At 48.5% G+C, this 16,084-nt stretch overlaps 1 protein-coding gene across 12 annotated transcripts; it reads left to right on the forward strand.

Moving 5' to 3' along the window:
* The first annotated feature begins 535 nt into the window (after nucleotides 1–535).
* On the forward strand, nucleotides 536–9,535 carry CHTOP (chromatin target of PRMT1). 12 transcript variants are annotated; one of them, XM_072829544.1, is made up of 7 exons: nucleotides 546–830; nucleotides 1,285–1,366; nucleotides 2,691–2,844; nucleotides 3,458–3,541; nucleotides 5,569–5,755; nucleotides 6,537–6,674; nucleotides 8,313–9,535. In XM_072829544.1, exons 2-7 carry the CDS (start codon nucleotides 1,302–1,304, stop codon nucleotides 8,516–8,518), a joined length of 834 nt encoding a protein of 277 aa, XP_072685645.1. In that variant the 5' UTR covers nucleotides 546–830; nucleotides 1,285–1,301; the 3' UTR covers nucleotides 8,519–9,535. The 12 variants fall into 12 exon arrangements, with proteins under 12 accessions (XP_072685654.1, XP_072685651.1, XP_072685655.1 ...); XM_072829546.1 differs by having other exon boundaries at nucleotides 5,572–5,755; XM_072829547.1 differs by lacking the exon at nucleotides 546–830 and adding an exon at nucleotides 914–1,127 and having other exon boundaries at nucleotides 5,572–5,755.
* Nucleotides 9,536–16,084: the final 6,549 nt, after the last annotated feature.

Raw genomic sequence — 16,084 nt, forward strand, 5'->3', positions numbered from 1 at the left:
AAGCGCCTGTGCCTCATTTGCCCAACCCCGGCGTGTTCCTACTGTGCACCCAGGCCCAGGGAAAGTCCCGAGTCGGTGTGCATGGAGGTGCACAGACTGGCGGATGGGGAGGGCATCATCAGGGGAACACGGACACAACGCCCACAGGGGTTTAACAATATTCAAGACGAGGAACAGAAACAGAAGCCCGGGCGTCCCTGGCTCTCCCGGGCTCGGGGCTCGGAGACAGCAGCAGGTGCTGCTCGGCCAGGGGCAGGGGGCACACCCCGCGCGCAGAGCTGCGGACGGCCGCCCTGAGCCAGGCCGAGGCGCCGCGAAGACAGAGGAACGGCTGTCTCCCCCGCCCCCGCGCGGGTCTCCGCGAGCCGGGCCGGCGCGCGCTGACCACGCCCCTCAGTGGGCGGGGCGAGTAGTGGTCCGGACCCCGCCTACTCCCTAGGGCTCCGCCCCAAGCCTCGCGCAGGCGTAGCGTTCAACGTCTCGCCCCCTAGCTGTGCGCGGATCTGACGTCTGACGCAATTGCGTCGACGCCATTTTAGCCGGTCCCAGTCGGCTCTGGGCGTGGCGGCCATTTTGTTTTGGACACCGAGCGGGAGGCGGCGGCGGCGGCTGTGGTGGCACCGACACAAGGCAGGAAAGGGCAGGCCGGGCAAGCAGGCGGACCCGGCCGACCAGACAGCCGGCCGGCAACAACGAGCTAACCTAGCAACCTACCGCTTACATCTCTAACCAACCGCCCACCAAGTCAAGTCAGGTTCCGCCGGGCCCCGGCCCGCGCGCCGCAGCCGTGGTGGCAGCCCCGGGAGGCGCACTGGCGTCCGTTTCCTTCGGTGCGTTTCCGTAGCGTGGGGGGAGTGGCGGGGCGGCGGGCCCCGGGGGGGCGGAGCCGGCGGTGGGGGGGCGGCGTCGGGGAGGGGAGCGGGCGGCGGAAACCAACGTCCGGATGGGGAGCGTTGAGGGGGGCGCCCCGTGGGTCCTCCTTCCGCCGGGGCCAGTGAGGGCCTTCGGACCCTCGTGTGTGTGCGGAGGCTCCTCGCGGCCCCGGCTGACGAGGGCCGGTCCGGGTTAAGACCAGTCCGCTCTGTCGCGTTGGGGGTCGGGCGGTGGCCTCCAGGCCCGGATTGGCCGTAAGTGTGTGGGGACTGGAGCCCCCGGAGCGGTGTTCAGGGCGAGCGTCGGTCCTCGAGACAGGTCGTCCGTTGTCCTGCCTGTCGGGCCCTCGCTGCCCTTGAGACGAGGGGGTCCTTGGTCTGACTCGGTTTATCCTCTTACTGTCCTTTGTAGATTCTCGGGATTTGAAGATGGCTGCACAGTCAGCGCCGAAAGTTGTGCTAAAAAGCACCACCAAGATGTCTCTAAATGAGCGGTGAGGCAGCCAACAGCAACTTCAGCTCGTTCATAAGAAAACATTACTTAACTTGGCCCTGGGGTCCGATGCACAAAAACCAGTTGTAAATACCAACAGAAGGCTACAGACCTCTGTTTTTAGTTGCATCTGATGTGGTACACGAAACAAATTGGGCGGTTGTTTCAAAACCCCTTATCAGTAGATTTTTATGTTAAGCTGTCTGAAATATTTAGCTGGTGGGATGTATTTTAAAAAGACTCCTCACACCCTCCCTCTTCTTCACATTTTTTTACATTGATACAGGGGTGGTGCAGCTCGGTAGCATGGTACCTCGGCTGCAGGAGGCTTGCTGCTCAGTCCAAGGCCAGCAGTGTTGTGTCTGGCCTGTAAGAGGCAGGCAGCAAGCTGTGGATATGTCCAAAGGCCCTTGAATGCCATTCTTGGGCCTTGTAAGAGGCACTTGCTTTGCTCCATTTCTCTTTCTTTGAATTCTGCTTTTAGTTTGTTTTTGTGTTAGATTCTTTTACAGTTAAGTGTTCTTTTTTGTACAATTAAACATACTTTGACAGGAGTAACAGAGGAGTGTCTTCACAAGCTTTTAAGTGATTAAAGTAATCTGATTTTCTCAGAAATAATCACATGCAGTCAGGAAAAGTAATCATCAGACTAAAAAAAGTTAGGGTGCCAAAAGCTCTTTATTGAGCGCCTTTGACCAGTGATTTTATTTAGTTGATGTTAGACCACAAAAGATCCAGAAGATTGACTTGATGTTTGCTTTTGCCTTTTCTGAAGCATATGTACTGCTTCTTATCTCTTACACTATGATATACTGATTTTTCATACTTCTATGTACCTGAACGAACAAATAGATGAAGAAAGTGAGATCTATTCTGATGACTTACATGGGTGTACTACTACCATGGGCTGTGAAGGTGCTCTGGTCCTTCCCTACATTCGCCCTTACAGCCACCCTCCAATTCCCCCAAGAGTTTGGCTTTCTTTGTTTGTCTTTGAAACTACGTTTTCCGTCTTTTGTTGTCCTCATATCTGCTTATTGCGTGTTTTTCATACCTCCCACCTCTCTAAAAGCCGTTACCCTGAGCCCTTGTTATCACTTTTGATTGAATGTGCTGCTGCACTTAGCTGCGTTTCTGAGTTTCTGATTCTTGCAAGTTTGTGGAAGCCGAGGAGTCTTTAACCCACATCAGCCTTGATCTAAGTGTACCACTTTTACTTAAAGTTCGTGGGATCTGGAGCTCCTGGTCTAGCAAGCCATGAAAATGCCAATAAATGTTTTGTAATAAAGCTTTTATTTAAACATCCATTCTGTTCGACCTTGAAGCTTTACTAATATGCTGAAGAACAAACAGCCGATGCCAGTGAATATTCGGGCTTCGATGCAGCAACAACAGCAGCTAGCCAGTGCCAGAAACAGAAGACTGGCCCAGCAGATGGAGAATAGACCCTCTGTCCAGGCAGCATTAAAACTTAAGCAGGTGAGAAGATGAGTCTTAATGCTCCAGAAGCAGCTGGTGATCTCTGTCAGGCAGTCCAACTGAGGCTGTCAGGACGTGATGGATGATTGTAAGGTGGCTCAGGGCAAAAGCAGAAACTTCTCTGGAGGAAAGAGAAGTTCAGAGAATTCCCATTTTGGCAGGTACCAATAAGTAACTTTCATTGTCTTTCTCTTTTAGGTAGTTTGCCATCAGTGGCCTGTTTCTGTGTTATCAATGAGTATTAATCTCTTTCTTTCTGATCCTTTGCCCTTAAAGTAAATTGACTGGATTTTCCCACAAAGAAATGTTGGTGTCTGTTTTAGATGACTTTCAAAAAATGCTTTATTCCCTATTGAGTGACTTACACATGAGGGAAATCATTTTCTTGTTTCTTCCTTGAGCATAGGAAGTCTGAACAGCCTTAGTCAAGGATTTTCAGTGCTAAAATAGAGAAAGAGTAAGGTGACCCTCATCTCCACAGCACCTAAAGTTTTGTCAGTAAAATAGAATGAGAGCACTGAATAATTAAGAATTAGTAGGTTATTTTTCAAACTTCCAGTAGGAGATAATCCTATTCAGACTTGAAATAAAACCTGCTCTTTATTATTCATAGACTTTATATGCAAGTCCGGACAGTGGCTGTGGAAGGATATGTCCAAGCTGTGGCTGGGCGTCTGGAGGGCGATGCCATGCAACTGTAAGGACTTTAACTGGTAGCACTGCATGGCTGTGCATAAATTCAGCGGTTAAATATAACACCATCCCACCCCCACCCTGAACTGTTGGGCTCACTGACCAAAAATAAACAGGGCCTTCTGCTTCAGCTACCTTAAGCCTTGGAGTTCCTGTATTTGTCCCTGACCCAGGAAAGTGGTAAAAAGGGCCCCACCATTTTCCAAGAGAGGCAGTTCTAAATTGCTAAAGATAAATCTATGGCAGATCATTCCAAGGGACCTTTCTAGAAGAAGCTTTAAATACAGGCTGGGCAGAAAGTAGCCTCTGGAGCAGAGGTGTCTGATAGAACTTTGCGCGGTGAAGGGAATATTCTTATCTGCTCTCCAAATTTGGTAGCTACCAGCCAGCCATGTGTGACAATTGAACACTCAAAATGTGGCTAGTGTAACTGAGGAGGTTTTTATTTTATTTTATTTTTTTTTTAATTTTTTTTAAAATTTTTATTTATTTATGATAGTTACAGAGAGAGAGAGAGGCAGAGACACAGGCAGAGGGAGAAGCAGGCTCCATGCGCCGGGAGCCCGATGTGGGATTCGATCCCGGGTCTCCAGGATCGCGCCCTGGGTCAAAGGCAGGCGCCAAACCGCTGCGCCACCCAGGGATCCCGATTTTTAAATTTTATTTACTTGAAGTTTAAATAGCCACATATAATCTTAGCATTACAGCCTAGCTCTAGAGTAAAAGCTAGATGGTATAGGAACATCCTTAAGCTTGCTGTGTTAGAGATTTCTATTGCTGAGGTCTCTATACGTTATCCCCTGAAGCACAGGTTTTGGGAGAATATACTCAGGATCACTGAACAGAAGGGATTTGGAGAATGAAGTCCTGACCTCCTAATGTGTGCCATCAGGGGAATGATGCGACAGACTCTTAGGGTTGGTTATGCCTAGGTGCATAATGTTCAGAGCTTGCCCTTTTAATTAGAAGCAGTTTATTATGTTGTGCTAGAAAGCTAATAACAACAACTCAAAGCATGTGGTTGCAAAAGAAAAAGTCCTTGGTAACCATCTATGGGTGAAGTCTGAGGATACACAGAATTTATTTTCATTCATACTGACTGATGGCTTTATAGGAAAACGGGTTTGCTGGGGCCTTGGTTGTGTTCAAGGCTACACAGTTCCTTTTACTTTGAAGGAATTTAATTCGCTGAGATATGGTTTTAATAGTTTCTCTCTGAGGGACAGTTTATTGAAAATCTCCGTGTGTGGTGTGTCCTTGTTCTCAAATACAGCCCTGAGTTTTGTGATTGTAGGTCACCTGTCTTAATTCTAATGCAAGTTGGCCTTTTCACTGGAGATACATTTGAGTATTTTGAATTAAAAGGTCATTGTACTGGCTTAATGGAGGTGTTTGCAAGGGGAGACATGGAATTAATAGCGATTTAAGAAATGTAAGGAAAGGAAGTTTGACTTTTTTGTGTTTATTTACATCTTAAGGTAAAAAGTGGACCGTCTGGAGATAGATATTCAAAGGAAAAATGGAACACCCTGGCCTCTTTGACTGAAAAAATCAAATCTTGTTTTTAAATGACAAGAATTCAAATGAACTTATAATTTAAATATTTCCCAGAGTGTGATGAACTTCCCATGGTGTTTGAGTAAGCTTCTGAAGACAGTGGTAGTCCTTGGGCAGGTACGAATCAAGTCATATCATTGTCAACCTGTGCTTCAAAAACAGCAGAATCCAGGATTTGAGATACAGAGTCCGAGGAATGGTCTATGGCATCTGTAGCCAGACTAGAGAGGTAACTTGTGTTGGGGCCAATGTCAGGGGACCGTACTGAAGCTGGATCAGAATTCTCCTCCTTTTATACCATGTCCTGAGGCAAAGGCTAGTTTCTGGTTTAGGATCTTTGTGACACCTACCGCAGGTTTATTTATCTCCCTGCACACAGCCATCTCACTTGCTTCTTTTTCTCTGCACTTTGAGTTGCTGAATCCCACTGGAATGCTTTTTTTGATCTCAATCCCCCAACACCTTTTCTTCCAGAAGAGCTTAAAGCAGCGCCTGGGTAAGAGTAACATCCAGGCACGGTTAGGCCGACCCATAGGGACCCTGGCCAGGGGAGCAATCGGAGGACGAGGCCTGCCCATAATCCAGAGAGGCTTACCCCGAGGAGGACTGCGTGGGGGACGTGCCACCAGAACCCTGCTTAGGGGCGGGATGTCGCTCCGAGGTCAGTGCTGTGTACTTGATCATTGTCGGGCCTACCCCTCCCTTTTCTCTTGGGCTGCTTATGGACACATTTGTTTTAACATCTTGAATCCTGAATTTGTATTAATATAATAACTTTTGAAATCACGTATTTTTAATAGTGCTGCATGTCTTTTCTCGATACCATTCCCTTTCTGATAATGTGCAATGGTGAGAGGCTATGACCTGCATAACGACAGGTAATTCATGTCATCTCCATTCCGTCTAAACACCCTGCTGCTGCTTGAATCAAAGCACATGCAAGTTCTAGAAATAAGTCAGATCTGAGAAATATTTGGTCCCATGGCCTGTATCTTAACTAACCATCTCTGTGCTAGTGAAACATTGTTCTATTTGGAAAAGAGAACAAGTTGACCCATAGCTACGTGTTATATTTTGGGCACTGTTACACTGTTCCCTGTGTTGTTCTTGTCCCTTGTAAGAATGTATTGAGAGCAGGAACCGTATCATTTATTTTTAAATCTATGGTAATGCTAGGCGCACCTATCTGGTTATTCAGATACTCATTGTATGTACTTACTAATTAACTCCCAGCTTCTTCAATGGGTTTGTGGTCAGACTTACTGAATTGATTGAATAAAGAGCAGTTTGATCTGTTCACACTTGGTGTACAGCTTGCCCCAACCCAACCTAAAAATTAACTGAATTAACTCTCACTTAACCCTCACCTCCTTCCTTTGGTTAGAGTCTACTTTGTCTCTCTTGGATTTACCTGCATATACATTGTATGCCTCCTCTCCAAGGTCAAAACCTGCTCCGAGGTGGACGAGCCGTAGCTCCCCGAATGGGCTTAAGAAGAGGTGGTGTTCGAGGTCGTGGAGGTCCTGGGAGAGGGGGCCTAGGGCGTGGAGCTATGGGTCGTGGCGGAATCGGTGGTAGAGGTTAGTCAGCTACCAACTTCAGAGAATAGCTCCCCCTTACTTCTCTCCCTTCAAAACTCAGAGCCACCTTTCTGCACAGCTTTAAGTCATAGGCAGGCTTATTTGTTTGTCTTGTTTTGTTTTTTGAAACTGGCTTATTTTCTAAATTCACATGCTGGTAGTGCGAAAGTCTGTCATGGGTTGTCTGAGAGCCAGTCAGGTACATGTCAGAGCCAAACTATATGCAGTCTTTTTCCAGGTTCTTGCAAATTTAAGTCCTATTGTCAGTTTAAGGTTTTACCTTTCTGTGCCCCTGCCCCACCACCACACACACCCATCCCATAGCTCAAAACCCCACTGTGAGTCTGAGAATAAAGAAGGGAGGTATACAAAAATGAAGCAGTTTAAAAGGATGATGAGATTGGAACTGGGTATTGACTTTGAAGCCAAGTAAAGTCAGGGCACAGTTTGTGTCTACAGGAAATCAGAGATGACTTTTTTTTTAATCAATTTAGAAAGCAAGAAGGTACTGTGTCAGTTAACTGACAGACTCTTGTTGATAATCTTACCCTTGAGACTTAGTGATATTTGTCTTGTGACCTCATGACCCAGATGGGAAAGAATTTAATGGTGTTGCTGTCGTTAATCCAAATCTCATGGGAGTTTTCTGACTTAGAGCTTAGTGGAAAACTCTCAACAACACCTGCCCGGGGCGGGATAGAAAACCTATTCCTGTGGCCTCTACCTCTATCTGCTCTGGTCTTTTGCAGTGTGTGGTGGGTCTTCCATAATTGATGACCTTGAAGTTGCCAAAGGGTAATAACTGTTAGGAAAGGAAATTTGATAGCCAAGGACTTGTTTTCTTCGCTCCCATTATATGTTTGGCTTTCTGAGTGAAGTACAAGCTAGTTTGGGTTTCAGGATGAAATAGCATATTTCCAGATTATCTTGACCTGGTTTCTGAGAGCATTACAGGGCTTGGGGGATTCTAAAGGAGCTTTCCAGAAACCTTGCCTACGTTTTGTTAAGTGGATTGAAACCACCTCTCAGATAACCATCATTGTTATAAGGCGACTAGAATCTGAGATGGAAGTGGCTACTCTAAATGTATCATCCCCCCCCCCAATCCTCTCACTTTGTTCCTATGTCAGAATAACTCATCAGGCTCCCAATGTGGGGTGGGTGAGCTCATTAGGTTTAACAAATTGAGAAGAGATAAGATAATTTTCCAGAAAGATCTCCAATAAGGCTTTAAGAACTGTTTAGCCCTCCCCCCTGTTTCTCTGTGCCCCTTTTACTTCCTCCCTATCTGAGTGGGGTTATCTAGAATGTATTTTAATTATGAACCGATAGTGGGTCTCAAACTCAAGATACATTTGTTTTAGGAGAAGTTAGGATTCTTTTAATTGTCAGTTAATTTCCCTTTGTTGACAATAAAGTCTTTAAACAGCACATAGAGATGAGCATGTAAACAGGGATTCATTATGTGTGCTTTCCATGTGTTGCTTTCTACCCAATGTGTTTCCTATTTTCCAGATTTCTCCTCTTTGCCCTGCCCTTTCAGCCTTTCTCAGCTAGGCCCTGCTGCTCTGAGGGGCATTTGCCATAACATCCATTAAACCTACTTGTAACTGTCTCCTTTTTTTCCCCTTGGGCCAGGTCGGGGTATGATAGGTCGGGGAAGAGGGGGCTTTGGAGGCCGAGGCCGAGGCCGTGGACGAGGGAGAGGTGCCCTCACTCGCCCTGTGCTGACCAAGGAGCAGCTGGACAACCAGTTGGATGCATACATGTCGAAAACAAAAGGACACCTGGATGCCGAGTTGGATGCCTACATGGCACAAACAGATCCAGAAACCAATGATTGAAACCTGTCCACCCTACTGTGAGAGACTCTTATTCAAAAGTCACCACATCTGTAAATAACCTTGAGATAACAGATGGAGAAGAAACCTGATCGATGCTGGAAGGACCTATCACAATAGGCTATGGACTTATTTGCCACCAGTTTGTGCATTTAGTGTGTTCCTTTTACTTTTTTTGATACTGTGTTGTATGAAACCTTTCTTTCCTCTGACTTGGGTTTTGTTTTGTGTTTGGGGTTTTTTTCCCCAATCGCTCTGACTTCTCTTTAAACATGAATGTGGTGGCCTTGTGGCTAGAACACACTCTTCCCACCTCTGCCTCCCTTCATCTGTCATATGCTCTGATATTCTGACATTCCTCTCGTCATTTCTGTGTCCCCGTGGATAAAGCCCCAGAAAGAGCCCATCAGTGTTACTTCCTGGGTTTCTGAGAAACGGTTCTGTTCTACATAATCTTTAATAGCTTCTTAGAACTGTTCAGAAAATCTGAAGCTCAAAAATGAATTCTGCCACATTGATATTTTGGGGTAGTAAATTAGGGACACTGATATAGCCGCAGGGCCGCAGAACAGGTTACACGTGGTAGCACTTCAGATTTGATTAAAGTTACTTCCCATGTAAGTTGACACCACATGACAAGTGTGCTGGTGGGTTGGGTCTGTGCACTTTGACCCTGAAATACTTTGCTCTTGGCTTTGTATCATGTCCTAAGAGCTGCTGTTCTGTTGGCTTACACCTGCAATAGAGAGGAAATCGCCGTTTCATTTGGCAGGTTGTTCAGAGAAAGGGCTAGAATGATAGCACATACCTTCTAGGAGTCAGAAGATACCCACCCTGGAATGCTATTGTCCTTATGTTTATCCCAAACCAATCCTGAGCCTCTCCATTCATTGGCTTTGTTTGAACCTCTATTTCCCTTGAAGGTTTAAATAAGTTCAACCATATTCTGTCAACTGTTCCAGTTTTCAGTGGAATCTTGTATTTCTGGTTCATCATAACAAGAAATCGTTCTCAAATCTAGTCAGGACTTTTTCTTCTATCGTTGGGCTCCTTGAAACGCTGTGGCCACTATAACAATATCCTGACCTACCTTGTGGAATTCAGAGTCCTTCCTAGGTGTATTAAAATCAAGTCCCTAAACTGTTAGAAAGGTGTGTGTGGCACACTGGGGAGGAAATTCTGGTAAAGACAGCTTGGACTTGAGTCCTATCTGTAGGACTTGGGCTTCATAACTTCTAGATTGTGAGGCAAGTGGCTTAGTCCTGTGGAAGAGCAAGATTGGTAAGACCAGGTGTTATCAGGACAGAACCACACTCTCAGAATCCCACCTGGTTTGATTTTGAAGTGTCTGTACTATAATCACTTTATTAAGAATGGACTGTGAGCCTAGAGGTCTTCAGGCAGGGTTCATAACCCATAAGTAGAAAGGATGTTAATTATTTTTATGTGGCCAAGGCCAGTCGTAATGATAGGTCGTTAAATAGACCCCAGCTTGGTCAGCACCCAAGGTATGTGAGGGAGGTGCTGACTGGCAGTGGACAGGGTACCCTTTGCAAACACCTCCACTGGTTACATCAGGGACTTTCCAGGACACCTTTGGAAAGAAGGAAAGGGAACTGCAGGGTGTGGAAGTTCCTTACCCACTTCACACAACCTTGGATGACCCATCCTCAAGGTAGCAGGTGCATGCCCCCAAATAAGACTTCACTAACTTAGTACTTGCCCTGAAGTTATTTATTCAATGACTTTTTAAAGATTTTATTTATTTTAGAGTGTGCGCAAGGCTGGGGCAGTGAATAACCCCAATCAGATTCCTCACTGAGTTGGAGCCCAATGCAAGACTTGATCCTAGGGCCCTGAGCTGAAACCAAAGAATCCAGTGAGCCACCCAGGCTCCCCAACCAGTGGCTTTAGGACACTCCCCACCACCACCAATCCACTGAGCTCCTCTAAAAGATTCACGGAAGGATTTGGGGTGAATGAGAAAGGAAACACTGTGCTCCCCACACCTCTGTGCCCGTGTCCCCCCCCTTCGGTTTACTCACAGATGACCCCACACTTGGGCAAGATTCCAGGGTAAAAGCAAAATGTGTGAGTTGGGAAATGGCTGTGTAAGACATGGAGTGCTGGCGCTAAGCCCACGGCACTGCCCTCTGGTTTACTGGTTGAATTCCTTTGTATGTTCCCACCCCACTCCTGGGTTAGAGAAGCAGAGGTGTGGTCTGCTGACTGGCTTTGCTGCTCCCTCATAGATCAGTCTCTTCCAGCCCCATCATCCTGCTGGCACTGGGCTCTTGCGCACAGGTGGCCATCAGGAGGACTTGCCCCATGGCCTCTGCATTCAACTGTTGAATGGGCCCAACTTGAGGCTGCTGTTTCTGGCACCTGTGTGAATGCTGGGAACCCTGAGGCATGAGGGGCACTCTGAAGGTCCCAGTGGACCCTCCAGTGTATCCTCCCTACATTAGGAAGGAGGTTTTTTTTTTTTAAGATTTTATTTATTCGTGAGAGACACAGGCAGAGGGAGAAGCAGGCTCCATGCAGGGAGCCCAACATGGGACGCGATCCTAGGGCTCCAGGTCCATGTCCTGAACCAAAGGCAGATGCCCAACCGCTAAGCCACCCAGGCATCCCAGGAAGTTCATTCCCAGCAGTGGGCACAAGGAACTCCCTACCAGCCCCAGACACTCCTGCTCAGTGCAGTTGTCCTCTCCTGAGCCCTGTGACCATTTTTGCGACCCTCAATCTGAGTGTCCAGGGTAGAGAAGGTCAAGGATATTGAGCCCGGTTACTGGGTCATCCTTTTGCTCTTCAGCTACCATCTGCCAAGGGTTTGCTGTGCAGACACTGTCCCAGCTGTTTGTTAGGAAGATTGGAGCCCATCTGCCTCAGTGGAGCAGGTAACTCCATCTGTGCGTTTAAGCCTCACATTAGGTGCAAAGAGGTTTTTTGTTGTTGTTAAGTTTTTAAAGGGATCTTGGGACCACAGAAAAGAGATTAGAGCTGGACCTTGAGGGCAGCCCTGGTGGCACAGCGGTTTAGAGCTGCCTGCAGCCTGGGGTGTGATCCTGGAGACCCTGAATCGAGTCCCACGTCAGAGTCCCTCTGCCTGTGTCTGCCTCATTCCCTCTCTGTGTCTCTATGAATAAATAAAATCTTTAAAAAAAAAAAAGCTGGACCTTGAAAGTCACAGTTTGGGGCACCTGGGTGACTCAGTGTGTTAAGCATTGCACTTGATCTCTGCTTTTTTTTTTTTTTTTTTTTTTTTAAGATTTATTTATTCAGAGAGAGAGAGAGAGAGAGGCAGAGAGAGAAGCGGGCTCCATGCAGGGAGCCTGACGTGGGACTCGATCCCTGGTCTCCAGGATCACGCCCCAGGCTGCAGGCGGCGCTAAACCGCTGTGCCACCACCACCGGGGCTGCCCTCTGCTCCTATCTTTTTTTTTTTTTTTTTTTTTTTTTTATGTTCTGTCTCCCTTTCTGATATTTCCCACTCATTTCTTCTCCTATCTTGATGAGGGTCGTGAGTTCAAGCCGCACACTGGGCCTGGAGCCTACTTAAGAAGTCAGGAGAGGGGATCCCTGGGTGGCTCAGTGGTTTAGCGTCTGCCTTTGGCCCAGGACATGATCCTGGAGTCCCAGGATCAAGTCCCACATCAGGCTCCCTGCATGGAGTCTGCTTCTCCCTCTGCCTATGTCTCTGCCTCTCTCTCTCTCTCTCTCTCTCTCTTTCTGTGTCTCTCATGAATAAATAAATAAAATCTTAAAAAAAAAAAAAAGTCAGGAGAGTTTCACAGAAGAGTAAGAATCTCCCAAGCACAGAAGCCTAAATGTGAGTTGCCTGCTGGGGAGGGAGTGTTCAGTGGGCCTCCATGCCAGGGTGGGAGGCAAGACACAAGGTCATGTAGCCTGGAGCCCACCTGTCTGCTAAAGAGCTTGGGCTTCATGCTTTGGGTAATGGGGAGTCTGCAAATTTTCAAGGAAGCTTGTGGGATGATGTACATACACATGATGCTGGGAGACCCTGTGGCTGTCGGGTTGGTGTGACCACTGGAGCGGGCTTGAACCTGCTCAGTGCAATGTGGCTGTGGAGAAGCCCACACCCTCAACGGTTTCCGCAGGGACATCTGGGCATCGGTCAGACACAAAGAGGCAGTTGGAGCAGCCCAAGCAAGCTGCCTGTCCCCATGGTGACCCCATGATGTCTGATCTGGAACCAATGGCAGCACTGCTGCCCACGGTCCAGTCGAGCCTCCACCACTGCTTCCCACTCCTACGGCCTCATACCCTAGAAGGTGCCAGGCCTCCAGGTAAGAGCAGTTGGCTGAGGATCAGGCCCCCGCATCTCCCTCCCCTCTCAGGGATTTCCTGAGGTCTCGTTACTAAGCCCTGACAGCAGGGCTATGCCCAGACCAGCACCATAAGCCAGGCCCAAGAAGCTGGGACCTGGGACAAGGGCCTGGCCTCTGTCCCCTCTCCTCTTCCTACGAGCTGTCCTGTCCAGCCCTCTGAAGCCTAAATGCCCTTCCCCCAGTTTCCCAGGCAATGTGGGAGGGGCAAGGGGGCCCCATCCTCCATTTCTCTGGGCTCTGGGGACCTCTTAAGGATTCACTCCCCACAAACACAGACGCAGTTGACAGGGTCTTGAGTTCTGACCCAGGACCTCCAGATACCATCTCCAGGCTCCTGGTGTGTGGGACAGGTGTTGAGCTGCCACTGGCTGCCCTCTACTGTGGGAGTGGGCTCTCTGGCCTGCCCTGCACTCTGATCAGTGAGGGTCCTGACTGACCACATGGCCCAGGGGCAAAGGACAGGAGGATAGGGGGACCTGAGGGTGGAGACAGAGGCCAAGACGGCCATGGGGCCTGTGATAGCGGTAACAGTCCTCGGTCATGGTCCTCTAACTGTGTCGGGCAGGCTGGCCAGGAGGCCCCAGGAAACCTCTTTAAAGTATTCACTTGATTCTCTATTTAAGGCTTGATTTATTGGATTTCTTTGCCCTTTAGTGTAAGATGGTTATCAGCTAAATATTTATACCTATCTGTGGTGTGATCTTGTGGTTTATAATAAGAAACGTGTATTTGGTCCTCATCCCCTTCCTGGCACAGAGCTCCTAAAACCCATGGAATTTCCTGTGATAAGAGCTCTAAAGGTGTCTTTTGTTATGCTAAGGAGGTGGCTCCAAAAGCCCCTAGGTAGCCTAAGGATGGAGGCTGCTTGCCAGGGGAACCAACCTGTGATTGGAGCCCCCCCAACCCAGACCTCCAAGACAAGAGACGGGCTGGAGGTCCAGTCCATCACCAGTGGCCAGTGACTTAATCAATCATGCCTCTGGAATGAACCCTCCATAAAAACCCAGAAGACAGGGTTCTGAGGGCATCCTGTTGGTGAGCACGGAGATGTGGGGAGAGTGGTCCCCCCGGAGGGCGTGGGAGCTCTGTGCCCCTTCCCACACGTGTACCCCTCTGCATTGGAGCTAGATCCTTTTATAATAAACCGGCGCTCCAGTAAGGAAAATGCTTCTCTGTGACCCATAAGCCACTGCAGCAAAATAACTGAGCCCAAGGCAGGGGCTCTGGGGACCTCCAGGCTACAGCTGATCAGCCAGAAGCACAGGTGACAGGCTGGGCTTGCCTGTGACTGGTATCTGAAGGGGGACAGCCATCGTGTGGGACTCACTTAACCTGGGGGATCCAGTGCTGTCTCAGGTGAGGTAGGGCCAGGACTGAGTTCTCAGATCCCAAAAGACCTTGGAATAAGATGTGCACACAGTGGAAAAGCTACCTGGACGTCTTGGGCGAAATGAGTTCTTCCAAAATGCCCTAAAGCTTTCTCCTTTGCATTTTACCTCTTAAATTCTGCTTAAACCTGTTTAATGCACATGTTCCAAAGGAGTCACTTAGGTTGTCACCAGACCTGGACTTTATACCTGACCAAATGGCAGTTTCCCTCCCCCAGAAACTCAGTCTTAACTGGTCAGTCGTGATTATCCTGGTCAGCACCTGTCAGGAGCCTGCCACCCCCCACACCCCTACCCCATGCCCAAGAAGGTGAGGTCATCTGCAGACCCCTCTGCTTTTCCCCCCCAAGGGAAGGGGACCTAGCCTGGAGCAATCCTTCTGTTTCTTTTGCTGATAACTCTTTACCCCACCCTCCCCCCTACAAAACCCTGGCTCTCCAGAGTTGCCCTCTCCTGCCTGATTCATGACCTGCTTTAAAAAGCCAATTAGATCTCCAGATTCGTTAAGTTGAAATTTTGCTCTTTAACAAACTGAAAGCACATCCTCTAAAGGAATTTCATTTCTGGAGAAAGCCAGGTTAGCAACCAGAGAGAGGAGATTCAAGGAACCTGAAGAGATAACAGGCCAGGCCTCTGCAGCCTTCCCACACTCCTCAGCGCTGCCAGGGCCAGGCAGGACTCCACCTCAGCTTCTGACCCCTTATTTGTAAGCAGGAATCCTGCAGCCTGACTGGTGAGCCCAGATATGGGGTTTGTGGGGGCAGCTGCTCTCCAGAAGGCCTTCTGCCAGCTCTCCCCATTTCCACCCCCATCCCTGTGCTGATCCTTCCTTCCTCTCTGCCATTGAAGCATCATAGGGTTCCCTCAACCAAATTCTCATCTCCCAGAAAGCAGGGTGGATGAGCAAATTCCTGTCCCCTATCTGTGATGAAGTTTTGGAATATAAGTGAGGCCTGGAGCCAACGACCAAGAAAGAATTCTTGAGACATCTTTGGTGCAAAATGGTGGTTTTATTAAAGCCCTGGGATGGGACCCGCTGGCAGGAAGAGCTGCTGCCCCGGGGATGTGAGGGGTGGCTGCTTATATACCCGGGAGTTGGAGGGGTTTGGCTATAGCGTACTCTCTGAGGAATCTTGGGAGCAAGGTTTCCAGGACCTTGAGGGGGCTAGCTGTGGTTGGGGAAAGGTCACTTATTACCGTCTAATAAACGCTGAGTCATGAGACCCTTCAGATGGATATGGGTGGGCCATGTGCTTGGCGGATGACTGCCAACATGTATCTTGGGGGGTAGAGATAAAGGAAATTTCTGAAGGATTATTTATTTATTTATTTATGAATTTTTATATGTTAAGGTAGACTTCCAGCCTCCTGGGGGTCCGGCTAAGATTGCCTTTTGCCCTCAGCAAAGTATGAACATTGAGGCAGTGGAGTCCGTAGAGGAATGTCCCTTTGCCTGTTTCAAGGACTTGTCAATGTGCTGCCCCAGGCTTGTGCCTTGTCCTCAGCTACCCCTGTGTTCCCCCATCATTAGGACCTGACTCTAGGGCCCCTCCCCCAATCAGGACCCTCTGAAAACCCTGACCACCCATCCCACTGCCCCCCACCCAGGCTCTGGACAAAGGGCATGGTGTGGCTGTACCCCGTGCCAATGCAGCTTCTCCCTGTGCATGGTCCTCAGGACCTATCCTGACCCATGGCCAGCAAAGAGGGGGCAGGTCAACCTAAAATCTCCTATGGCCTCTATGGGCAAGCCAAGAACTGAAGGCCACGGTTCTAACTCTGTAACCAGCAGGGAGGGAAGGCTTCTACACCAAAGACTTTGTGCCCTG

The sequence above is a fragment of the Canis lupus genome, chromosome 6 (genome assembly GCF_048164855.1).
Source record: "Canis lupus baileyi chromosome 6, mCanLup2.hap1, whole genome shotgun sequence".
Classification (NCBI taxonomy): Eukaryota; Metazoa; Chordata; class Mammalia; order Carnivora; family Canidae; genus Canis; species Canis lupus.

Coding starts and splice junctions, on each gene's coding strand:
- CHTOP (XM_072829544.1), top strand. CDS start 1,302: ATGGCTGCACAGTCAGCGCCGAAAGTTGTGCTAAAAAGCACCACCAAG. Junction 1,367..2,690: donor AAGATGTCTCTAAATGAGCG/GTGAGGCAGCCA, acceptor TCGACCTTGAAG/CTTTACTAATATGCTGAAGA. Junction 6,675..8,312: donor TGGCGGAATCGGTGGTAGAG/GTTAGTCAGCTA, acceptor CCCTTGGGCCAG/GTCGGGGTATGATAGGTCGG.